Here is a 27,460-nt window from a genome sequence, read left to right on the forward strand (position 1 = left end):
GGTGCCGCGCGGAGGAGACGCTGCGTGCTGCTGGCCGCCGTGGGGATGTCGCTGTCCGCGGTGCTGGCTCTGGCCGTGGCCGTGCCTCTGCTGCTGCAGAGCCGCGCCGCGGCGTCGGTCCCTCACCACTACGAGATGATGGGCACCTGTCGCATGGTGTGTGACCCGTACAGCGGCCCGCCCAGGGCCGCGGAGGACATGCAGGACGTCAACGGGATCCTGCCGCCCACCACCGCCATGGCGCACGGGACCCGCGGGGAGCCGGGGCGGCCGGGCAAGCCGGGACCCAGGGGTCCCCCGGGGGAGCGCGGACCCGCCGGGCCGAGAGGACCGCCCGGATACCCGAGACTGGCGGCGGCGGGGAGCGGTGCCAAGGACGATGCGGATCATGGAGCGATTAACGCCTCGACCGGCGGTGTCCCCGGCGGCGTCAAGATAGCGTTCTACGTCGGACTGAAGAACCCGCACGAAGGATACGAGGTTCTGAAGTTCGACGATGTGATCACGAACTTGGGGAGCCAGTACGACGCCGCCACCGGCAAGTTCACCTGCCGTGTGTCGGGCATGTACTTCTTCACCTACCATGTGCTGATGCGGGGAGGCGACGGGACGAGCATGTGGGCCGACCTGTGCAAGAACGGACAGGTAATCGATCTGATAGATTAGACACGTCGTTTTGTCCGTGCGTCACCGACCCGTCCGTGATCGTTTTATTGCGTATTTGCGCACCAAACCGTGCGCCACATAGCCTTGCGTTTGACTGCTGATTTAACTTTCTGCCTTTAGTCTCAATATATATAGAGTCATATAGACTGTTGTTTTACCACTGTAATACTATTATCAGTTGAAGACCTGTGCCCTGTGGCATTGTTCTTGTCTTTGTCGTGCGTAATGAAGATTTGGAACTATGTTCTGTGCAGCACACCTTCTAAAGATGTGGATAAGATTACAATGAATGCAGAGATGCTTCATTTAAAAGTTTAAACATAAATCAGGAATGCCACCAATGTAGGCTAGTATTTTTTCATAAGACCCTGGCTGCAGTGTTCTGTTCTGTATTGTAAATGTCCTTTCTCAGATGTATTGATTCAGAATAATATCCTTGTATAACTGGTCCTCCTCTCACTATGCTCATTATGGTAATTATGTTGTCTAGGCTGCTCCTTCATGTGTCCTTCATGGGCTGACAGTCTTTTTAGTGTGAGAACAACATGCTAAGTTCCCAGGAATTGAAAGGTTTGTCTCTGGGTTTCTGAATTGTCCACAGCCCTCCTCTGAGACACAGACCCAGTTGACAAAAACAGTATAAGCCTACAACCATTACCATATAAGGAGAATAAGTGAGGATCAATCACCCATTAAGACCCTTTACCCATTATTTTATGCTTTAAAAGGATCCCTGGCTAATATGACAAATATGCCTTAATACATTATAATTGTCCTCTATAACTACAATGTAAAATTAAAAACACATTAAATATTTTATTTCTTCTAGAAATAGCTAATCTTTCACTCAGTAGGGGAAATGCCTGTCGCAAGATGATGATGTCATAAATGTCATGTGTGATCTATTTATGGCATGTATGTGCAAAAAAACCACACAAACACATTTGAAATATCGATTTGATGCTCATATTAACCATAGGAAGTATTACATTTGTTTTTATTTTCACACGCAGGCCATAAATTCCATAGGGATAGATCACACATGACATTTATGACATCATTAACTTGCGACGGGCATTTCCCCTATTGAGTGAAAGATTAGCTATTTCTAGAAGAAATAAAATAATTGAGGTGTTTTTAACAAAAAAAAACCCTGGAAAAACATATTTTGAGATGGGGGGTCCGCGGCCAAATACATGTAATTGTGGGGGTCCTTTGACAAAAGTTTGAGAACCACTGATGCAGAAAGTGGGTGAAGTGATCCTTGCCACTTGAACCCCAGCATGCTCAGGGTTCAGGCCAGGGATGCCCCCAGGGGTCCTTGGGGGGTTGCAGGGGGTCCCCAGCATCCCTTGGACACACAGGTACAAGCTGCTCACAGCGTGTGAACTTCTGCTGCTCTATCCTATTCATGTTTGGTGAAAGACATTTGTCAAACTCTCTTGAACCTGAATGCAGAATCTTATGTTGAAAGAATTGCCCTCTCTGTGTAGAAATCCATGCCGTACGCCACACCTCCAGTATTGACTTGATAATGCTTAGTTCAATGTGGTATCAAACGTTGTGAGCTTGGAGGTCTGCTATTTTCGATATTTTCACCAAAAGTGCCCTTTTAGGCCTAGGCCACAAGGTATAGTTGTCCAGGCACCTGCTGGTAATCCAGCCCTTGCAGCATCGCAGGTTCGAGTACCGATCCTGACGACCTTTGCTGCGTGTCACCCCCCCCCCCCTCCCATCTCTCTCCCTGTTTCCTGTCAGCCTATAGTATACTGTACGGGGGTCTTCAACGTTTTCAGGCCAAGAACCCCTTAGTTAAGAGAGAGATGAAGCAGGGACCCCACAACCTGTTCATAGATTCCATATAGTTTCATCGTTTGACAGCACAGTCATCAGTGTATTTTGGATTCATGTCAATTTGTGTTTTCAGATATTTAACCACTTGAACCATCAATACTTAAAAAGCTTGACCTTTCACTATGTACTTAGTCTGCTCTTTTCCCCCTCTACGCCAAAGCGCTGTAGATCTGCTATTTTTGGCCAAAGTTCTCTGAATATGGACACTAGAGTTAAAAAAAGAGTTTCTATCACACAAAGATTTGGAGGACCCCCTGTAGTAACTCTGAGGACCCCCTAGGGGTCCCGGACCCCCTGTGGAAGACCCCTGCTATAGTAGGCCTATATATGTACTTTATCACTAAAGGCGGAAAAAGCCAAAAACACTTAAAAAAAAGTGCCCTTTTAGAAATTTCAGCCCCTGCCTCTCTAACATTCTCTGCACGTCCGTGCACTGTGCCGTCCCTCCGCTGCAGGTGCGGGCCAGCGCCATAGCGCAGGACGCCGACCAGAACTACGACTACGCCAGCAACAGTGCCGTGCTGCACCTGGACACCGGGGACGAGATCTACGTCAAGCTGGACGGGGGGAAGGCCCACGGAGGCAACAACAACAAGTACAGCACCTTCTCCGGCTTCATCCTATACCCCGACTAAAAATACTATTTAAACCACTTGTGCAATGGGAAATGATATGGCTGCGTGTGTATAACCGGCTGCATGTGTATAACCATCATATCGTCACTGTCGGGCAGAAACCTCGTATCTCCGAGTTTCAAATGTGTTAATCTTTTCGCAAAGCAAAGCACTGTTTCATCACACAAGGCCGTCGCACAAAAGCTGATCTACAAGCACACAACGCCTCGCGGTGCGAGGCGTTGTGTGCTTGTAGATCGGCTGTTTTCACTATAGTTTAAATCATTTTAAAAATGATAAATACAAAAGAAAGGTTTTGGACATACAAGGTTTCCACCCAACAACGACGATATTTTACCATCACTTACAAGCTACAGTGCCACATATCATAATGTAGAAGTATTATATGTGATGGTAAAATAAAAAGGTTATACATGATGCAGCCATATCATTTCTTCCTCAGATCCCCTGCCCTGCCATACAAGATCTGTGTTCAATTGTAAAATTCATCCCCCTCTACAAAAAGTCTTTTGAAAAAAACAGAATCTACAAGTTCACAACGCGCCACATTACGATGCATTGTGAGCTTTCAGTTCAGACATATAGGTTTGAAATGGTTCAACTCATTTTAATGCTATATTAGCTAGTTATGGGGGACCTCCTGGCAGGGGCGCTGGAAGTGGGGTGCTGAGGGAGCTGCAGCTCCCCTGGTGGTGGGGAGAATTCTTTTTTTTTTTTTTTTTTTTTTTAAATAAGCCTATATATACACACACACAGAGCTATATTAAAACAATAATGTATTTGACTTTGGGGAATAAAATATGTTGAAAAAAGGTGTTTGATTATCACATGGTGACCTAATCACATGGTCACCTTGCCACCTCCGGTCAGAAGGGAAGTCAAATTTAAATCCCGCTTTGATGGCACACCAAAGTCTATTTATTTGAGAACTAGAAACTGTCTATAGGCTCATTGTTGCAAACTAACACCGTTGTATATGGGGAATAAAAACAGTAGAAAACTGTTACAAAAATAATACCCGATTTTGTAGTGTGTGCGTGAGTGATTGTGTGTGTGCATGCGTGCTGTGTGTTGCACTGTGTGCTAAAATAACTAGTAACTATACAGCTCCTTGTTACACCGTTGTGAGGGGAATAAGCACCCGAAACTGTAATAAAAATAACCCAAAACCGGATAAAAAACGTGAATTTTCGGCGTGCGGCCAAAGGGCGCACGCATGAACTCCTCCAGGCTCAGCTCCCCTTGGGATTTGGGAGTTCCAGCGCCCCTGTCTCCTGGAACCCCATGGACCCCCCTCGGGCGTACCCGGCCCGGACCCCACTTTGAGAACTTCTGCACTGTTTCGCTATGAACATTGACAGCAGTGCCACTGAGAGCTGCATACTTTGAAAAAATGTCTCTCTTCCTAATCTTTTTGGAGAACAATGCCATTGTTGGCAGGTTTATTTTCCACGTGTTGTATTGTTCATCGAAAATGCACCAAGATTATTCTTTTTTATTTTATTTATCGAGACGTCATGGTACATGCCATGAATGCTTAAAAAGACTCAACATCCAAGGATGGATATTAGCATTCACCAGGACAATTTACTCAATTTCACCCATTTCCTTTGGCCAGATTTTTTGGCCCGTTTCAGAACATACTCTGATGAAGGTCCATTTGGCAGTAAAATTAGCATTGTGTTGGTGAGAGCAACCGACCGTACATCCTTTGGTGTTGAGTATTTTTAAGTAGCCTAGATGTCTTTTTTAAGCTGTATTTGGTTGATACAGTGGGGACTGTACAATACATAAGGTGATACAAGTGTGACTTCAAAAGTGATATCACTTCATTTATAGACTTAACGGTACATATATTGAACATGTTTCTCTAAACACCCACACTTATTATACAAGCAGTTACCCATATATGGAGATTCCTGGTACCCATATATGGAGATCCATGTACTGTATATGGAGATATGCTGTCAGAGCCCAAACATGCTTACTCAGTTATTCGTTATATGAAAATCCTATGACGTCTATCACATCTGACATCATACATATAATCCCTCCTATACCAATACATGGAGATCCCTGTCTGAACCAGCCACACATATTTGGGCTGTCTTCCTCCATACATGGGCATTCCCATATGAAGTCCTGTTATATATGGGCTTAATATTGATGACATCAGGGGTCTCCATGTATGGGCATAAAAGGGATTCTGTTAGAGTGGTTCCCATGACACCACAACATACATTCCCTTTTATGCCCATACATGGAGATCCCTGTCTGATCCAGCCACACAGATATGGGCTCTTCCTCCATATATGGGCATTCCTAAATATTCCCATATGAAGTCCTGACACACACACACACAGTTAGGAAACTGAACTTCAAAATGAACTGCTCACATCCACCGCTCACTTCAAACATGGGTTTGATTTTTCAAAGAACATGAAGGAATTTAACTAATTATTTTATTTATTTATTTATTTTTATTTGAATGAAAGAGGCCTTGAAAGTGTAGTGTGCCAAAGCTCTGAACATATTCACACTGTGGCCATTTTGTGCTTTTGTCACAAGTCATAGAGCCAGGGTTCCCACGGTCATGAAATTCCTGGAAATATTTTGAAATTAGAAAAATATTTTTCCAGTAGTGGAAACGTTTTGGAATTTATCAAGGGTCCTGGAAGGTCCTGGAAGAAATAGCTATGCATTGTCTTTGGTTATTGATTTTGCTAATACCTCTGAAATTTCAAATTAAACATGGGCCAAATTGTCAAATATTAGAGGCAGAAATTGTGAAAATAGACGATCTACATGCTCACAACGCCTCGCGTTGCGAGGCGTTGTATTTTCACAATAGAACAGTGTTATACAAAATTCCTCAACTCTTAGTGCTCGTCAGGGTGCCGAGGTCCCCAATTAAAATATGATTATTTCGGGGGTCATGGCCTGAAAAGGTTGAGAACCACTGGAAAACACTACCTGTCTTTGGGCATTGCACATAGGAGTAAGCGACCTGTTATTGAGCTGAATTATTGTTATATAGTCCTGGAAATTGGGTTAAATATTCTGGAAAGGTTTTGGAAAAGTTTTGGAAATGAATTGGTAAAAAGGTGTGGGAACCCTGTGAAAGTGTAGTGTGCCAAAGCTCTGAACATATTCACACTGGGGCCATTTTGTGCTTACGTCACACGTCATAGAGCCATCCCTGAGGGGTCGTAAGGGCAAATAGGCCAACATGTGAATAACATTAAATCCAATAGATGTGAACAAAACCTTAGTCGTGTAGAGGTTATTTTGATTGTTTGTGGCAGATTTTACAGTAATGCTCTGATGAAACATGCAAATGTGAAAGATATAAATGGATGTCTTGCTATATATTTTGTCCTAATATATTCAAATAAATATTGTTTGGGGAAAAAGAAGGTGATTGTAAGTCTATAATTGATTTTACTTTTACTGAATGTAATATGATATAGTGGGACCACTATTTCAAAGTCCTACTAATCTTTTTTGACTCAAATCTCTAATAGCCATCTCCACTTAAAACGTATTGAGCTGTGACATGTTGTGGCGCGTTGTGAGCTTGTGTGGATCTGCTATTTTCTGCGAATGTTCCCCTGAAACTAACCACATGGGTTCAAGTGCTTAAATAGGATTAAAACCTTTCACACAGAACGGCCCAGCACTGCATCATGTTATGTGAGTGTGGTCATCTACTGCTAATACTCACATCAAACACTGACACACTTGTTTCCATTGCGGTCCTATGTATTTAATTAATCAACATAGCCTACAAAATGAACACAACAATACATGCAATTACAATGCAAACACTACAAAAAACGATGGGGAAATTACATTTACCTCCCCCTTTGGTCTCCTGCGTTTTGTCCAGGTCAATTCTGAAAGAAACCAGTTTTACACATACAGTACCAAACGGAAGACCTTGAAATTAACCATTTAGGCCTAGAATTAGGCCTAAATGGTTTATGAACGTCGTAAACCAGTGAAAAATAGCAGATATACAAGCTCACAGCGCGGCACCAAGTGCCGCGCTGCGAGCTTGTAGATCTGCTATTTTTGAAAAAGTTGTGAAAATGTGTGCAAATGGGTTGCTTCTGGGTGGTCCCTGGAACTAAATATTTTGAGATCCGTGGCCAAATAAATATCATTTTGGGGGTCCTTCACATGAAAAGGTTTGAGAACCACTGACATAGTAGTCTCTCAAGAACAGACTAACTGAGCTCCAGTAAAGTGAAAAGGACCTTTTCTTTGACGATGGCTAGCCAGATTGCTGACATAGAAACATGACTTACTGACTTACTTACTTACTTGCTGACATAGAAACATAGGTTTTTCAAATAATCGTAGAAGGATTCAAAAGACACTTATAGAATCGGGTAAAAATTCTAATTTTCACGATTTTTCAAAAATAGCAGATCTACAAGCTCGCAGCGCGCTGTGAGCTTGTATATCTGCTATTTTTCAATAGTTAAAGAGGCGGTGCCATAGTTTTGTACTTTTTCTGTTTTTCATGTGTCTAGGAGGTTGAAAGTACTTCATTTGACCCCCTTATGTGTTTTTTTTTTAGAAATGATTATTCTCTTAGTATTTGTTTGTTTTCTCTTGGAGGCTGCCACCTTGTGGTGAAAAGTGTCAGTTAAAAAACACAGATAAGATGACATCACAGAATCAACTCCTCCCCTATTTACCATTCACCCAACACTGTGGGGTGTGGCTATATCAGCTGGGTCACCACCCACCATGCCATCCATGCATACTTAATGAACTGGGGGTGTGTCCACATAAAAACCCAATTCTAACTCTTTCTGTATACTTTTTTGGAAAAAAATCTTCCTCTCAGTATAATCATAATACCTGATAATCATGTTTTATAGGGGGGGGGGGGGGGGGGAAATCATGGCACCACCTCTTTAAAGCAGTCAATAATAATAAGAAAGTTTGTAAACCTGTACTGTAAGTATAGGGCTTTGTACAAAGTGAAGTGGCAGCCTTAAGCCCTCATTAGCATGACTGCGCTGTGTTGTCTTGTTTTCCATTAGAATTCAACCCCGTCCGAGAATAACCACACGGCAAACAGCTGTTTACACCCAACAGCTGTCAAATTAAAAGCCAATCACGGGGAACAAATATTTGCACGCCTGATTAAATGAGCCTAAGCTGTCGGTTTATTTTGTTGTTGTCTAAATTAAAAAGGTACGAGAGAGACCGCGCGACCCCACACGTTTGCATCCTTCACGTTTCCGAGACAAGGCGGAAATACGCTATTTGCATTACACTGATATCTAACAATATAAACATGCCCCCAAAGCAATGTCATTTTGCCAACCTAGAAGAAAGAAAAAGTACATTTCTGCAATTCAGGAACTTGCGGAGAATTTTAGAGAGGCAGGAGAATCTCTAAAAGGGCCTTTTGGTGAAAATATCGAAAATAACAGACTAGTCGGGGGCGATAGGGATATTTCGCGCTAATCAGTCTAAAAGTGCCAAATGATGCACAGATGTAGCCCAGGGCATGCTCTAAATGATTTAGCTAGGGCGCCCGAGTCGGCGACCTTTGGTGTCGCCACAGCGGCCAAATCAAGTTGGGCTCCCATTGAATTTCTATACAGGAGGAAAAACAAATTGCAAGCATTTGTTTTGCACAAAAAACATTCCTTGGGCTATAAATGACCTCAGAAAACTATGCATGTATGGGTGAGCATTCATGTTAGTCGGAGGCCTTAGGGTTTTTTTTTCTCGAGGTAATCAGTCTAAAAGCGCCACATTTTGCACAGATGTAGCCCAGCGCATGCTCTAATGATTTAGCTAGGGCGCCCGAGTCGGCGACCTTCGGGGTCGCCACAGCTCCAGAAAAGACCCACAAAACTCTGAAAAGTGATGACTCATCTCTTTTCATCACTAAACCATCGTTTTCTGGGGCCATTTATAGCCCAAGGAATGTTTTTGTGCAAAACAAATGCTTGCAATGGATTCAGCATCATGACAAACCCCTAGTTAGACCCCTCACATCCTACTTAAATACCCAGAATAAAAGTGTTTTTCTGGGTATTTTTCACCTGTATTGAAAGTCGATGGGAACCCAACTTGATTTGGCCGCTGTGGCGACCCCGAATGTCGCAGACTCGGGCGCCCTAGCTAAATCATTAGAGCATACCCTGGGCTATATATGAGCAGAATTTGGCGCTTTTAGACTAATTAGCACGAAATTACCATGTCATCTCCCTAATGCCCCCGACTAGACCTCCAAGCTCACAACGCGTTGTGAGCTTGGAGGTCGGCTATTTCGGTGTTTGATACCACACTTTAACTGAACTAAGCATAATCAAGTCAATACTGGAGATGTGGCGTAACGGCATGGATTTCTACACAGAGAGGGCAATTCTTTCAACATAAGATGCTGCATTCAAGTTCAGGAGAGTTTGGACAAGGCAATTCTCTTGAATTGCTGCCTTCAGGTATGGCATGGAAAGAGGACGTTTGCATTTCTTTCACCATAGTAGAAACTGCATTCATGGTCTGGAGAGGGCACTTTTTACAGAGGGATAAAAGAGCAGGGGCTCAAGCCCCCTTTGATCTCTATATGTGTGCACGTGCCTGCTGCAATTTGTATAGGACAAAGTAGTGCTACTGCTTCCTGCTACCCAGGGGCGTCACAAGGGGTAGGAAAGTGGGACTGAGTTACCAGGGCCCAAGGTGGAGGGGCCCTAGTAACTTTAGCTATTGAAAAATAGCAGATATACAAGCTCACAGCGCGGCACCGAGTGCCGCGCTGCGAGCTTGTAGATCTGCTATTTTTGAAAAGTCGTGAAAATGTGCGCAAATCTTTGAATATATGTATTTTTTAAGTGAACATTTGTAACTCAAATTTTGCTTCTGGGGGGTTCCTGGAACTCAATATTTTGAGATGGGGGGTCCTTCACATGAACAATTTTGAGCATCACTGACATGGAAACATAGGTTTCTTGGCACACATTTTCATGATTTTTCAAAAATAGTAGATCTACAAGCTCGCAGCGCGGCACTCGGTGCCGCGCTGTGAGCTTGTATATCTGCTATTTTTCAATGGTTAACATTCATGGGGGACCCGCAGTGAATCCTTGTACCCAGGGCCCAGAATTTGGTGTGACGCCCCTGCTGCTACCTGTCACAGGTTCCTCACATGAATCCCACTGACTTGTGAACATCACAGATGAGCTTACGTCACTCTTTCCCAGAATTAGTTTCACATGATGTTTAGAGGTGTTATTGCAATAACACCTCTAAACATGATGTGAAACTAATGTGCCTATTTATTGAATACAATTCAAACATGATTTGTGGCAGTGTTGATTTTGACAGCACATCGTCTTTTGAATCAAATTTTTAGTCGACTAAATCTACACTTGATTTAGGTGAGAAAAGGGTATTTTGGCAGGCCTTGATGGTGATTTTTCCCTTGGTTGCATGCTGAAAATAGCCGATCTACAAGCTCACAGCGCTTTGCAGCGCGGCGCATTGTGAGCTTGTAGATCTGAATTTTCCTTGTAGCACAATACTTCTACATTGCAGTATTGATACTTTTGCTTAAGTAAAACATTTGAGTCCAGATGTTGACGCATGGTAAAATGCTGTCCCAAGCCGTCACCATACTTTCTTGAGAGTGAGAATATCGTATCGCAGGGGTCTTCAACCTTTTCAGGCCAAGGACCCCTTAGCTGAGAGAGAGATGAAGCAGGGACCCCCTCTACATATTGTATGAATGTGTGTCAAACAAGTCGATTTTCATCGACTTGTTTGACAGCACTGTCATCAGTCTATGTTGGATTTGTGTTAATGTTTTTTCAGACATTTAGCCACTTCAATCGTAGACTTAGCAAACTTGACATTCACTCTGTTCTTGGTCTGCTCTTTCTATACCAAACCTATTTGCCGAAAATAGCTGATCTACAAGGTCTCATCGCCTTTCAGCGTGAGGTGTTGAGAGCTTGTAGATCTGCTATTTTTGTCTTAAGTTCTTCCCAGAATAGGGATGCTAGGGTTCAAGTTGGTGGTTTTGATTCAGAAAAATATTCATATTCATATTCATATTGGGTCTGAGAGGCTAAATATCATCAAATGTTGGTCCGTGGCTCAAATGCCAAATAGATAATGGATCTTGGAGCACTACTGACATAGAAACATAGGTCTTAAAAAGAAAACCTTAGAAGGATTTAGAATACACTTCGGGTCAAATATTCAAAGACTTGCACAAACTTTCATGATTTCAAAAATTGCAGATCTACAAGTTCACAGCGTGGCACCTAGCTGTTATTTTTTAATAGTTAAAGCAGGGATTTTCAACGTTTTCAGGCCAAGGACCCCTTAGTTGAGAGAGAGATGAAGCAGGGACGCCCACAACCTTTTCATAGCACGATCATCAGTGTATTTTGGATTCATGTCAATTTGTGTCTTCGGATATTTAACCACTTGAACCTTCAATACTTAATAAACTTGACCTTTCACTCTGTACTTAGTCTGCTCTTTTTCCCCCTCTACACCAAACCTCTTTGCCAAAAATAGCCGATCTACAAGCTCAGAACGCCTCGCAGCGCGAGGCGTTGTGAGCTTGTAGATCTGCTATTTTTGGCTAAAGTTCTCAGAATATGGAACCTTAGGGTTCAAGTGGTTAATATAAAAAACGAGGAAAAAGGTTTCTATCACACAAAGATTTGGAGGACCCCCTGTAGTAACTCTGAGGACCCCCGAGGGGTCCCGGACCCCCTGTTGAAGACCCCTGAGTTAAAGCATAAAATAATGCGTAACAATGCGTCCCTGGTCTTAAACGGGTTAAAAGCAGCATGGAGGGATGTTGGTGTAATAGCTTGGAACATCCCCCTGGATGCAGACACATTTAGGATGAAAAGTGATGCTGCTGACACCAAAGAGACATCAACAATACTGTGTCACCGGCTGCTAGACAGATGGATGGCTGCACACACACACACACACACACACACACACACACACACACACACACACACACACACACATTAGTACAAGCACACATACTGCGTCATACACATTCGCATTAATGCATACACACGTGCGAACTTCACGCTCAAATGCACACATGTTAAACCTACACAAGCATGCTTGTGTACGCACACACACACCTGGCAAAGTACACACACACACACACACACACACACACACACACACACACACACACACACACACACACACACACACACACACACACACACACACACACACACACACACACACACACACACACGGCTAGATGGTGTGATTTAAACCCTGCATGCCAGTATGGATGAGAGTAACAGGTGATGCACTGGAAATAACCGATCTACAGGCCCACAGCGCCTCGCAGCGCAACGTGTTGTGGGCTTGTAGATCGGTATTTTAAGCGAGTAACACCGGCGGGCAACCAAGTATAAATCACCCCTGAGGGGTTTGTGTCTGACAGAGCAGTGAAACTATCTTTTTTTTTTTTTTTTTTTTTTTTTTTTTTAGGTTTACAAAGTTTTATTTTAAAAACACTAAGTGTACATACAGTACATGGCTTGTATTCTTTTTTTTTTTTTTTTTTTAATATTCTTTTTATTGGGGGCACAAGTTTTTATACAAAAACAAAACAAACAGACAAACAAATTAACAACAAACAAAACAAAAACTACAGTAACAGTATCGCAACAACAGCAACAGCAAATGCATATTTTACATTTCAGTTCATGTCAAACATTTGCCCCAGTTCTCAGCTGGGAGAACAGAGGGGACCATAGGTCCTGGAACACCCGTCCTCGGTTATGTTTTTCAAAAGTCAGTTTCTCCAGTGGTAGTAATTGAGCTAATTGCTCTTGGAACATCCCAAAGGTGGGTGACAATTCATCCTTCCAGAACAAAAGAATACATTTTTTAGCAAAATACGTTATGGTGATTAGTAGTCTATATTTTTTTAAATCCATCCTTATCTCCAATAGATCGTTCAATAAGTAGACACATGGGGACATTTCAAATTCTGTTTCCAGTACAGACCTTGTGAAAGAGTGAATTGATTCCCAAAAATGTTTTAGTTTTTCACATTGCCAAAACATATGCAAAAATGTTCCTCTGTGGGTTTTACATCTAGGACAGTTTGGTGAGTTATCATTACAAATATTATGCATTTTTATTGGTGTTAGATAAAATTTATGAATGAATTTAAAATTAGCTTCTTTAATTTTATTACTTGTGAATGAAAAATGTATTCGATCACAGATATTTGTCCAAGTGTTTTCTTCAAATGTCATTGCTAAGTCAGTCTCCCAAATGTTCAACAAAGGTAAGAAAGCTGATTGACAGTCTTTGGATAGTATGTCATATACTTCACTGATTTTACCTTTAATTGTAGTTGATAGTGTTAAAGTTTCTTCTATTTCATATAATTCTAATCTTAACTTATTTTCTCTCTTGAGTGACTGTATAACATTTCGCATTTGTAAATATTTAAAGAAATCTGTGTTTGGAATTCCATATTCTGTTCTTAAATCCACAAATGATTTTAACTGCTTGTTTGTGTGAAACAGGTCTTTAATTTGATTTATCCCCAACTGAGTCCACCTTTGTATGTTAACTGATGTTAAGTGTTTGTCTAAATCTGGATTATGAAGAATAGGAGAAAGCAAAGTTGTACAATTGATAATACCAAGTTTTTTTGAACAATCCTTCCAAGCACGCAATGTGTTTGATATAGTGAAACAGTTACCCATGTTTCTTATTTTATTAAACTTTTTTATAAATAAAAGAGAGCCCATTGGTATTGGGTCAACAAATGTAGCTTCCATCTGAACCCATTGTGAGTCCTGTCTTCCCAACGACCATGACAAAACATTTCTTAATTGAGCTGACCAATAATAATATTGGAGGTTGGGAAGACCAAGACCTCCCATGGATTCTGGTTTCATAAGAGTCACCAATTTTATTCTAGGTTTTTTGTTACACCAGATGAATTTTGAAATCGGTCTGTTTATTACTTTAAAAAAATCTGTAGATAGGTAACATGGTAACATTTGAAAAAGAAAATTTAGTCTTGGAAGGACGTTCATTCTTATCACATTTATTCTTCCCAATAGAGATAATGGTAGCGTAGCCCATTTACACAGATCACTTTTTATTTTTTCTATAAGAGGACAGTGATTTTCCCTGTATAAGTTCTCCAGTTTCGGTGTGACATTTATTCCTAAGTATCTAAACCCTTCTGGAGTCCAGTTAAAGGGATATGCGTTGTGCATCGTTTCTGTTGGTGTCATGTGCAGGAGACACGCATTAGATTTATTGAAATTTATCTTGTATCCTGAATATTTTCCAAATTGTTCTATTTCGTTATGCAAATGTATTAAGGATTGCTCTGGTTCTGTTATGTATAAAATAATATCATCTGCGTATAAAGATATTTTGTGCTCCTCATTATTAATTTTCATTCCTTTAATGTTTATATTGTCTCGCACACATGACGCCAACAATTCTACCACCATCGCAAAGAGCGAACTTGACAACGGGCACCCTTGTCTTGTACCTCTTGTTAGTTCAAAGAAGTTAGAGGAAGCCCCGTTAGTAATGACAGCAGCTTTAGGATTGTTATAGATTGCTTTGATCCAAGCTATGAAGTTCTGTCCCATTTTGAGTTTATCAAGAATAGCGAAAAGAAAGTTCCATTCGACCCTGTCGAACGCCTTCTCCGCATCCAAAGCTAGGAGTAGAGAAGGGCTCCCTCTAGTGTCCAAATGGTTTATTACATTCAAAAGTCTTCTTATATTGTCAGCAGAATATCTCCCTTTTATGAAACCTGATTGGTCTGGATTAATTAATTTTGGCAAGATATCTTCTAGTCTTTTTGCTAGTAATTTAGTTATAATTTTGTAATCATGATCTAAAAGACTGATAGGTCTGTATGATGAACATTTTAAAGGATCTTTGCCAGTTTTATGTAACACTGTAATGTTTGCCAAATTCATTGTTTGCGGGAGTTTTCTGTTCTGACAGAAATTATGCATCATGGCCATAAAAATAGGTTGAAGTTCATTCCAAAATTCTCTGTAAAAATCTGCCGTAAAACCGTCAGGTCCTGGGCTTTTATTTGTAGGCATTAAATTAATCGTGGCCAGAACTTCTTCTTCTGTAAACGATGAATTAAGGTATTGTTGGTCTGATTCAGATAAATTTGGTACATTTTTATTTTCCATATATTGATCCAATTGTTCTTGAGAATAAGAGCTTTGAGATTTATATAGTGTATTGTAGAATTCAAAAAAGGCTTGATTAATCTCTTTTGGGTGGTATGTTATGTTATCATTAAGGTATATAGCTTTAATGGTTCTTTCAGTTTGTTCTTTTTTTAACTGATGGGCCAATAATTTACTCGGTTTGTTGCCAAATTCATAATGCTTCTGTCTAACATAGTTCATTTGTTTTGTGATTTCGTTTGACATATTAAGATTTATTTGGGCTCTGGCCACCAATAATTGCCTCCAATTATCCTCTGTAGCTGCTGTCTTATGGAGTTCTTCACATCTTATTACTTCTCTCTCAAGTTCTCGTGTTTGTGCTCTTTTTGCTCGCTTTTTAAATGAGTCATATGAGATAATTAAACCTCGTAGAGTGGCTTTTGCGGCCTCCCAAATAATGTTAGGGTCCAGGAGGGGGTCGTTATTTTCATCTATATAGCTCTTAATCCATGTTCGCATTTTTAATTTAAATTCTTCATCTTGAAGTAGTGAATTATCAAATTTCCATTTTTTAGGGGTTGAGTTATTCCCATTAAACTGAATAGTTAAACAAATTCTAGCATGGTCAGATAAAATAATGGGACTAATTTCGCATTCCTTTATCATGTACATATATTTAGAATAAACAAACGCGTAATCTATTCTACTGTATGAATTGTGAACATTGGAGAAAAAGCTATAGTCTTTAATGCCTGGGTGTAATTCACGCCAGACATCAGTTAGGCCACTTTCTACACACAACCCCTGAAGGACCTTAGAGGATTTCGATCTGAAGTTTGTGGCAGTTTGTCCAAAGCTGTCATTGTTAGGTTAAAATCTCCTGCCATAACTCCAAACCCTTTACAATTTTCATTGAAAAGCAGCACCATATCGGACATGAAAGTTGGTTCGTCCGCATTGGGGGCGTAGATGTTCAGAAAGGTAATATGTGTTCCCCAAATGCGGCCTGAGACCAGGACAAATCGTCCGTTTGGGTCTGTGACTATTTTTTCTAAATTAAATGGTATTGATTTATTGATCAAAATAGCCGTTCCTCTGCTATGAGTTCTATATGATGAAAAATAGACCTGGCCCACCCAATCTCTTTTTAGCTTAATATGTTCAGTGTCTGATAAATATGTTTCTTGCAAAAAAGCCACATCCACTTTACTTTTCTTGAGAAGAGCTAACATTTTTTTTCTTTTAATAGGGTTACCCAGACCTTTAATATTCCAGGAGTGTATTTTCATGTCTGGCATGATAGTTGTTGTGATCTGCAAGAATTATCTGTGAGTGTATACATTTGCCTCATAAGTGTCGTCGTTGCTTTTGTTACTGCACATAAAACAAAAAACAAAACAAAAAAATAACACATATAAAACACATTAACCCACCCCAGCCGTGGCATTGTAGTCCACGACATCTACCCCTACTCTAAATAGGCTAGAGAGAAACAATATTGGAGCAATAAAAATAAATTAAAGAAATAAACAGTAAATCCTTATTTTGGCCCCTGGAGCTCTTGTCTTCAGTGTAATCCCTTACTTTTTTGCACCCCCACCCCTTTTTACTACCCATTATTTCATTTTGTTGGTCACATAATATTACTGAGTGGGGATGAGAGCCGCTCATCAGCCTCCACAGCCTGTCACAAAGGTTCCCCCCTGTAGCAAAGCTGCTTAAGCCAGCAAGTAGCTCTCCTCCCCCTACAACAAAGGTTCTCTTCATTAGTTCACATCCGTTTTTAACATTCTATCATTATGACCTTGTGATGTTTCAAAGAAAGGTAGCAGTGTAATATAAATAAATAACCCTTTAAACCCCCCTCCCTCCTTTCAGTCATGGTATCGCCCGTAAGACGTCACACGTTGTTGCAGGAAGTGTGGACGGCCATGTGGAAAGAGAAGAGGAGAAAAACAAACAAAAAACAAACAGCTGATCACGAAGATTAAACTATTATAGTCAGTGTCCCTTCACGTTCGGGGGCTCAAAGCCAAGTGATCTGTCCGTATAATAACAGTCATGATGCGGGGATGCAAAACAAAAAACGTTGTCTTCTTACCTCCACCCTGGATACAGTTTTACAAGGCGAGACTTACGCCAGCTCATCGGCGAATGATTCCGCCGCCTTTGGATCGTCAAACAGGACAATTTTGTTTTCGTGTAGGACACGAAGCCGGTGCGGGTATGCAAACCCTCGGAACATGCCCTTTTCGATGAATATCTTGATGGCACGGTCGTAGTCTCGTCTTCTCCGTCGCACCTCTGCAGGCAGATCTGGACGAATGGTGAGTTTGGTTTCGCCTTCGGTGATTGTCGTCTTCTTTGCTGTTTGTAGAATTAGTTCTTTTTCCCCGAGCCGTAAGAAGTGGATCAAAACTGGTCTCGGATGTTTTCCTGTGTATGATGGTGTCCGCGCTGGGCGAAACACTTGTTCCAGCTCGAGTGGTCTCTCCAAAGTTAGCTTTAGCCAGCTGGGTAGTTTCTGCTGAATATATTCAGAAAGAGTTTGTTCCCCTTCCGAATTTTCAGCGAGCCCTAGTAAAACTAGGTGCTTTCTTTTTTCTCTGTTTGATATCTCCTCCGTTTTCACCTCCATGGTTTTTAACAGCTTTTCAGCTCGGTGTAGATCTCGCTGGGTTGTTTGCAAAGTGTCTTCTAGTGTAGAGATCCTCTCCTCTGCTTCGTCCAGGCGTTGTTTGTGTGTCTCTACTACTTTGTTGGTTTTGGACAGTCCTTCTTTAATCGTTGACACTTGCGTAGTCACCTTCTCCAAACGTGTATCAATGCCGTCCAAACGTCCCAGTATCTCGGAACGTTGAGATTTTAATTCAGCCATGAGTTCAGTCAGAGAAGGCTCCTTGTCTTCTTGTTCCATTGTTTGGTCGTCGACGCCAGCTGGTTTCTGTCGCTGTGTTCTTGTTGTTGCCGGAGTAACCATATTATAATTCACAATTTTGTATGTAGTCAGTCTTACTACTTTTAAATGTTCTGTAGAGAAAAGTTGTTGAAATTGTCCTTGGGTGGAGGCAAGCAAATAGTTTATTCACTGAGACGTTTCAGAGCTCTTAGCTCAGGCAGCCATCTTGTTTCCCGTCAGCGCCGATGTCTATCTGATAGATGAGAGAAGGTGAGGAAAGGTCTTCTCACAAACACACGCACGCGCGCTCGCTCGCGCACGCACGGACACACAGTGACCCTCCAAAATAATTATATTGATTGATTGATTGATTGATTGATTGATTGGTTAATTGAAGTATTTATTAGAAGTGTTTCATGACAATACAGTTCACAACTGAAAGGATACACCTGACCCAAGAAAGCCAATTGTTTCAATTGAGATCCTTTTTTTTAAAACTCACCCATCCACCCTGATAAGCTGTTGGAACGTAGGAGTAGAGGCATTACATTCAGTTTGACTCGTGTGTGAAAATAGCAGATCTGCAGTTTGCCTCTTTTTTATATTATTTGACATTTTGCATGGCCATGCAATGTTTGACTACAAAACGTCCTTAAATTGACACTTCACTGTCATCTGGGGACATCCCCCCCCAATAATAATAATTAAATTAATGATAATAATCTGGGGACCCCTCAGTGGGTCCGACCCACTGGTTTACATCAGGGGTTTTCAAAGGGTGACGGGGCACCCTGGGGTGACTGCTGTCGCGGCACCCTGGATCATTTGATAATATTTGAAATTTATTTGGACACTTGAAAAAATATTTAGTATCATTTTAAACTAATTACTTAAGTTATTTTCAGTCAGTTCTAACCAAAATGGCTATTATCTCAACGCTTTCCTCGCAACATAATCACTAAAATATCATTACTGTCAGGCAGAGACCTCTATCGCACAAAACTAGTGAAAACAGCCGATCTACAAGCACACAACGCCTCGCGATGTGAGGCGTTGTGTGCTTGTAGATCTGCTGTTTTCACTAGTTTAGTACATTTTATAGATGATAAATACAAAACTAACGGTTTTGGACATACAGTACAAGATTTCCACCCGACAACGACCATATGCTATACATATAAGGTGCTGGGAGTGAAAATTATAATGTAGGGGTGCCTCGGATTAAAAAATATATTTATGGGGTGCCCTGAGACAAAGAGGTTTGGGAAACCCTGGTTTACATAACAGTATGTATAGTACATACAGTGAAAGCTTTTTAGCACTGCTGATTATCAATCCTGCGCTGCACAATGGCATTTGAATGAAATGTATTTGAATACAGCCTATCTCATGAATCTCAATGTAGGCCTATATTACATTTTCTCCGTTATAATCCTTGGTAGCATTAGATCATTCCTTTTAAACCAAATTATCATACAAACTATTTCTCCTTTTCTTCATGGAAATGGTGCAGGTTTAATCTGTCCATTAGGACTAATCCCCCTGAATCTGTGTCTGAAGATACCTTGTAAAAATCACACCTAGAGTGTAATGAGCAGTGCTATTTATGAGTTATTTTCATTAAAGAGGTGGTGCCATGATTTCCCCCCCTCTAAAACATGATTATCAGGTATTATGATTATACTAGGAGGAAGATTTTTTCCAAAAAAGTACAGTTTACAGTTTACAGTTTAGGCATTTAGCAGATGCTTTTAATCCAAAGCGACTTACAATAAGCAGATCAAATATCACAATAATAAACAAATGTCAGTACATCAACAGCAATATAACAAATGCAAATGAATATCTATCTAGAGTAAAGTATACAGAAAGAGTTAGAATTGGGTTTTTATGTGGACACACCCCCAGTTCATTAAGTATGCATGGATGGCATGGTGGGTGGTGACCCAGCTGATATAGCCACACCCCACAGTGTTGGGTGAATGGTAAATAGGGGAGGAGTTGATTCTGTGATGTCATCTTATCTGTGTTTTTTAACTGACACTTTTCACCACAAGGTGGCAGCCTCCAAGAGAAAACAAACAAATACTAAGAGAATAATCATTTCTAAAAAAAAACACATAAGGGGGTCTAATGAAGTACTTTCAACCTCCTAGACACATGGAAAACAGAAAAAGTACAAAACCATGACACCACCTCTTTAAGCGTCCTGCAAAGCTTGGCCAATGTGACCCTGAGCGTACAACAAAGTGTGCCAAGATGTAGGCATCGGGACACCTTGTCCATCATTGACCAAATATTTAGACTTTTAAAAAGGATCCATATACGCGCACAGGCGCCCACACGCACGCACCCACACGCATGCAATTCTGTGAGAGTAGAGTAGCCTACAAATGAACGTTTGGTTCCATTGTATAAATTCATAAATGAACACTCTAACACTGTGTAACGAGACATTCCCCCACAACAACACACATACCATGCACATAATACAAACACATGCACATGGTGTGTGTGCAAATACAAAAACGAAACAGTGGTGGTTAATGACTGAAATGTGCAATGTCACATGTTTATGTGGGGAATTAACCTGATACAACATTACAACACACTGCTGCTCCAAAAGAATTTCACACACAAAAAAAGTACAACATATATTATAGAAGTAGATATGAGGCTCTATCAGACTGTAGATTTCAAACGTTGGACTAAAAAAACTCTTCTTGCTCTTCCATTTTCTACGGCATTCCGCAGTCACAACGACGTGCACCAAATAATTCACATCCACACAAGTGACAAGTGTCTGTGACTTTTAAATGCTGTGGTGGTGTGGTGGACAAGGTGAGACTGCAAGGGCTGGTGGCTATAGGGCTGTCACAATTATTACATAATCGTCTAATCGCAATTGTTTGAGGTAATTGCAATTATTTTGCATAATTGTCATAATCGTTTCCATGTTGAGAAATGTCCATATAGTTACAAGCACTTTCAAAAAGTAGTGGAAATAGCAGATCTACAAAGCTCACAACGCGTCGCGATGCGACGCGTTGTGAGCTTATAGATCGGCTATTTCCACTATCAATGTTCTTTTTTAAGTATAAAGTTGTCAAATATGTCTTTGTATTTCTTTGTATATGTATGTTATGTGTCATAATTGATGAGCAACTTCAACGCTTAAAAGCCAAACAGAAATGTAATTATCAACAACAAAAACACAATTAAAATGTCACGTCACGACTATTGTGACCAAAGAAATTGCGATTTTCGATATTCTCACGACCAGTAAGACTCCCTAATCGGGAGATAAGCGACCGTTGGTCGCTTATCTCCACAAATAGGCCAAAAGTTTGTTTTACCAATTATCAAGACATACGGGTAGTTGACAGTTTGCCATGGTTACTCATTGAAGTTGAATCTCCATATATGGAGATAACCTACGCATCACACTAAGTCTGACCTCACCAGCCCATATTTGGGCATGAGCAACTTATGTCTCCATATATGGAGATATGATGACATCACACAGTCCTCAGCCGATGATGTGGCGTGATGTCATACAATACACAAACGCCAGGAAAGAAGCATTTCTTCGACTCAGACCTTATCGCCAGGGTTGGCTTATAGCAGCTGTCGGTAGGACCATATATGGATTCTGTTAGTGTGGATCTCCTAACAGGGCATCATCTGGGATACAATCCCTTTTATGCCCATATATGGAGATCCCTAACAGAATCCCTTTAATGCCCATATATGGAGATCCCTAACAGCATCCCTTTTATGCCCATATATGGAGATCACTAACAGCTAACAGAATCCCTTTTATGCCCATATATGGAGATCCCTAACAGAATCCCTTTTATGCCCATATATGGAGATCCCTAACAGAATCCCTTTTATGCCCATATATGGAGATCCCTAACAGAATCCCTTTTATGCCCATATATGGAGATCCCTAACAGAATCCTTTTTATGCCCAGTTGGTTGCTAGGGTAAAAAAACATGGTTGCTATGGTAAACAGTTGGTTGCTAGGGTAAACAGTTGGTTGCTAGAGTAAAACCATGGTTGCTAAGGTGGTTGCTAACGTACACTAACAGACAAGCAACAACAGACTGTTGCCACAGCAACGTACACAAAGGTTTGTTTACACATGTGGTGTGATGTCATACTGATGCGGAGATATGAGCAGGGCAAAGGTGTGACGTGTGACGTGTGACCGACCGACCGACCGACCGACGGACGGCCGGTGGAGGTTTTGAGCCCAGTAAGACTCCCTAATCGGGAGATAAGCGACCGTTGGTCGCTTATCTCCACAAATATCACAACCTCCACCTCTCACGTCATACGGGTAGCCATAGTTACACCTGGAATGTTGAATCTCCATATATGGAGATAACCTACGCATCACACAAAGTCTGACCTCACCAGCCCATACTTGGGCATGGACGACTTATATCTCCATATACGGAGATGGCCATATATGGAGATACGATGACATCACAGAGTCCACAGCTGATGATGTGGCGTGATGTCATACAATACACAAACAAGCCCTATACCAGTAAGACTCCCTAATCGGGAGATAAGCGACCGTTGGTCGCTTATCTCCACAAATATCACAACCTCCACCTCTCACGTCATACGGGTAGCCATAGTTACACCTGGAATGTTGAATCTCCATATATGGAGATAACCTACGCATCACACAAAGTCTGACCTCACCAGCCCATACTTGGGCATGGACGACTTATATCTCCATATACGGAGATGGCCATATATGGAGATACGATGACATCACAGAGTCCACAGCTGATGATGTGGCGTGATGTCATACAATACACAAACAAGCCCTATATAAAGGGGCAATTCTCACCAGGGAAGAGAGCATTGCCTGGAATGTTGAATCTCCATATACGGAGATAACCTACGCATCACACAAAGTCTGACCTCACCAGCCCATACTTGGGCATGGACGACTTATATCTCCATATACGGTAAGCGGTCGCTTATCTCCCGATTAGGGAGTCTTACTGGTACAATAAACAAACAAACCCTATATACTGATGCGGAGATATGAGCAGGGCAAAGGTGTGACGTGTGACGTGTGACCGACCGACCGACGGACCGACCGACGGACCCGACCGACGGACGGACGGCCGGTGGAGGTTTTCATAGTAAACTGCTCCCTGACGGTCGCAATAAAGGGGCAATTCTCACCAGGGAAGAGAGCATTGCCTGGAATGTTGAATCTCCATATATGGAGATAACCTACGCATCACACAAAGTCTGACCTCACCAGCCCATACTTGGGCATGGACGACTTATATCTCCATATACGGAGATGGCCATATATGGAGATACGATGACATCACAGAGTCCACAGCTGATGATGTGGCGTGATGTCATACAATAAACAAACAAGCCCTATATACTGATACGATACGATGACATCACAGAGTCCACAGCTGATGATGTGGCGTGATGTCATACAATAAACAAACAAGCCCTATATACTGATGCGGAGATATGAGCAGGGCAAAGGTGTGACGTGTGACGTGTGACCGACCGACGGACGGACGGCCGGTGGAGGTTTTCATAGTAAACAATAATCAAAATATCCCCAACATCCTTTATCCTGGGGTGGATCATTTGCCAAAAAATAGCAGACATACGCGCTGTGTTGCCATGAAAAAATGCGTTTCTCGGCGATCGAAGCATTTTTGGAGAAAGATTCTAAGATAAGGCAGTTTCTTTGCAGCGCAATGAATAGTAAGTATAGCGTATGGAGATTACACGCTTTCTGATTACATCATCGCCCAATGGATCACCGCAAAGTGAGTTTTCTTTCACCAGCGAGTTCCAATGACCGTGTGCTAGTGTTATGTAATATAAAAGCACAATACGGCTGGTTCCGAAATCCCGAAACTAGTTCGGGAATGGCACTTAAAGTGTTAAGGTCCGTCTTACCAATTAGAGGGTTTAAATGGTACCGGATTTACAGCTCGTTAGGAGGCGGAGGATAATTTCCATGATAAATTCAAATCTCCACTATTATTGTGAGTGTCTTTTTTTAATCACGATAAACGATAATAACGATTATTCAATTCATTTGTCGAGTGGATTTCGCACGGAGTAGCCGGAACAGTGGGCCCCGGAGAACTCGACAATTGAATTGAATGAGAATGAAGTCGCTTACCCTACCTTTAAATCTGAGATTGTACAAATGGAACAAATTTGGAGTGGTTCAATCTACAAGCTCTACATCGCCATGTGTTCTGAGCTTGTAGGTCGGCTATTTTCGCTATTTCCTTTACAAATATCCCATTACAATACAAATCTAATAGGATCACTAAAAGTAACAACAACAAAAAGTCGTACAGCAAACAAACCCACTTTGAAAACTAATCAAAACTAAACTGAAATTGAAAACGAAAAGTCAAAACTAAAAAAAATAATTAAAAAAGGGGAATGAAAAATACAAAAAAAACTATAATTACCGTGGTGCTTGGTGGTGGCGGCGCTTGAACCCCGGCGTTCGGCAGACCTCCTCCTCCACACCTGCGCTTCTCAGCAGGAGTTAATGAGGATTAAGAGTCATCACTCGCCTACCTCTCATTAGGCCCTCTGAAGGCATTCAAAAAGAGGGATCAATTATTTATCTGCATTAATAACGCTTCCATTATTAAACCATAGGTGTGTGTGTGTGTGTGTGTGTGTGCGCGCGCGTGTGCGTGCGTGCGTGCGTGTGCAGGGGTGTCACACCAAATTCTGGGCCCTGGGTACGAGGATTCACTGCGTTATTTTGTGCTTTAACTATTGAAAAATGTGCAGATATACAAGCTCACAGTGAGCTTGTAGATCTGCTGTTTTTGAAAAATTTTGAAAATTTGTGCAAGTCTTTGAAGGTTTAAAAAAAAAAAAAAACTATGTTTCTATAATGTCAGTGGTGCTCAAACTTGTTCATGTGAAGGAGCCCCAAAATGATATGTATTTGGCCACGGACCCCCATCTCCAAATATTTAGTTCCAGGGACCCCCCAGAAGCAAAATATGAGTTATAAATGTTTGCTTAAAAATACATACAGTATATTCAAAGATTTTCACACATTTTCACAACTTTTCAAAAATAGCAGATACACAAGCTCACAGCGCGGCACTCGGTTTGTTTATCTGCTATTTTTCAATAGCTTAAGTGTAAAATAATGAAGGCCCCTCCACCTTGGGCCCTAGTAACTCAGTCCCGCTTTTCCCCACCTTGTGACGCCCCTGTGTGTGTGTGTGTGTGTGTGTGTGTGTGTGTGTGTGTGTGTGTGTGTGTGTGTGTGTGTGTGTGTGTGTGTGTGTGTGTGTGTGTGTGTGTGTGTGTCAGAGATCACCCCTCCCTGACCTCAGATCCTCGTTGATTTATGGATGAGGCAGAAGAACCCTTCATCCATTATTACTGGATAGACCCTGGAGCAGAGAGAGAGAGAGAGAGAGAGAGAGAGAGAGAGAGAGAGAGAGAAGAGAGAGAGAGAGAGAGAGAGAGAGAGAGAGAGAGAGAGAGAGAGAGAGAGAGAGAGAGGGAGGGGGGAGAGAGAGAGAGAGAGAGAGAGAGAGGGAGGAGGAGAGAGAGAGAGAGAGAGAGAGAGAGAGAGAGAGAGAGAGAGAGAGAGAGGGTGAGGCAGGCAGGCAGAGGGTAACTGCTCATTTACAGTACAGTACAATTTTGAGGTATTTGTACTTGAGTATTTCCAATTAACAATAATTGTACTTCTACTCCACTTCTCACTTCCACACATTTATTTGAACGTGTCACATTGCGACGCGGTGTGAGCTTATAAATCTGTTATCTACTCAAGTACATTTTGAATTCCGGACCAAAATGCAGCATTGATACTTTTACTGTCATATGCTGCGTTTTTCAGCTAAATGTCCACTTATCTTTGTCAAAGAACCAAGTCTGAACCAAGCACTGAGAGAGAGAGAGAGAGAGAGAGAGAGAGAGAGAGAGAGAGAGAGAGAGAGAGAGAGAGAGGTGGGGGGAGTCTTGCTGAATAATAATCTCCATTCAGAATGCTAAATCTCAGTTGGCTACCTAGCCAGCATATCAATGCTTGAGAGGGCTCATGGGACAAGGAAGGATTGTAGATACATAATTCCATAATTCTTTGTTGTTACCAGGATCTTTTTTTTTTTTTTTTTTTTCTAAACCCATTTTCTCACCCAGTGCCAACTACCTAACCTATAGTCCTGGTTTCCTCTCTCCCCCTGCCACACCAGGGGAATTGGGGAGCACCTGGCTGGCTAGGGGGAGGTAGTAGAAACCAGGACTACTGCATGTTTTTGTGAGGGCATCTACCCTAGGAGACAGAATAATCATATTCTAACTGGGGACTCCCCACCCTGACAAGCACTATAGTTGAGGCATTACATTTTGTATAGCATCTTCTATTTTGAAAATAGCAGATCTACATGCTCACAACGCCTCGCAATGTAAGGCGTTGTGAGCATGTAGATCTGCTATTTTCACAATTTCTGCCTCTAATATTTGACAATTTGGCCAATGTTTCATTTGTCATTTTAGAGGTATTAAAAAGGGGAGGCTCTCTCCATTCCGACATGTCGCCACTCCGAAATTGACTTCTTATTGTCGGAGTGGCGACACTCCCATGGGCCTAAGGTTTAGGGTTAGGGTTAGAGATAGGGTTAGTGTCGGAATGGAGACATGTCGGAGTGGAGAGATGCACTCATTAAAAAGTCCTTAAAGTGTCACTTTAGAATTGTGCAGATACCCGCTATACACTTAAACTTTATGTTGGTTTGTTTACTGTTGAGTGAGAAAACAATGTTTCACATTAAGCTAATCCTCTGGGGACCCCCCAAAATACCCGACCCACAGGTTGAGAACCACTGCTGTAGAGCAGTGTTTCTCAACCTTTCAAATTTCAAGGTCTCCCCTTAACTCTGACAGTGTACTGTACAAATGGAACCAAATGGACCCGTTCCATTTGTACACTGTCAGAGTTACAGACTTGTATGGGTCAATTTAGTCCCTGGAATCCACTCAGCAGTGTTGCCAGACGTACGATAATTATCGTATTTGTACGATAATTTGACCCTCTGTACGATGTACGATCAATAATTCCAAAAATGCCCAAATGTACGATAATTTCGGCATATCACCCAAAAGAGCCTGAATTCGTTATTTTCCCTGGCTGCTGATC

General features: G+C 41.6%; 1 protein-coding gene across 1 annotated transcript; it reads left to right on the top strand.

Moving 5' to 3' along the window:
• Positions 1-45: 45 nt before the first annotated feature.
• LOC308280088 (complement C1q-like protein 2) lies at positions 46-3,155 on the top strand (the record flags this gene model as incomplete). Its single annotated transcript, XM_080720350.1, has 2 exons — positions 46-645; positions 2,976-3,155. The coding sequence occupies 2 exons, from the start codon at positions 46-48 to the stop codon at positions 3,153-3,155; spliced, it is 780 nt and encodes a 259-aa protein (XP_080576476.1).
• Positions 3,156-27,460: the final 24,305 nt, after the last annotated feature.

This window comes from Nannobrachium achirus, assembly GCF_963921795.1.
Source record: "Nannobrachium achirus genome assembly, chromosome: 24".
Lineage (NCBI taxonomy): Eukaryota > Metazoa > Chordata > Actinopteri > Myctophiformes > Myctophidae > Nannobrachium > Nannobrachium achirus.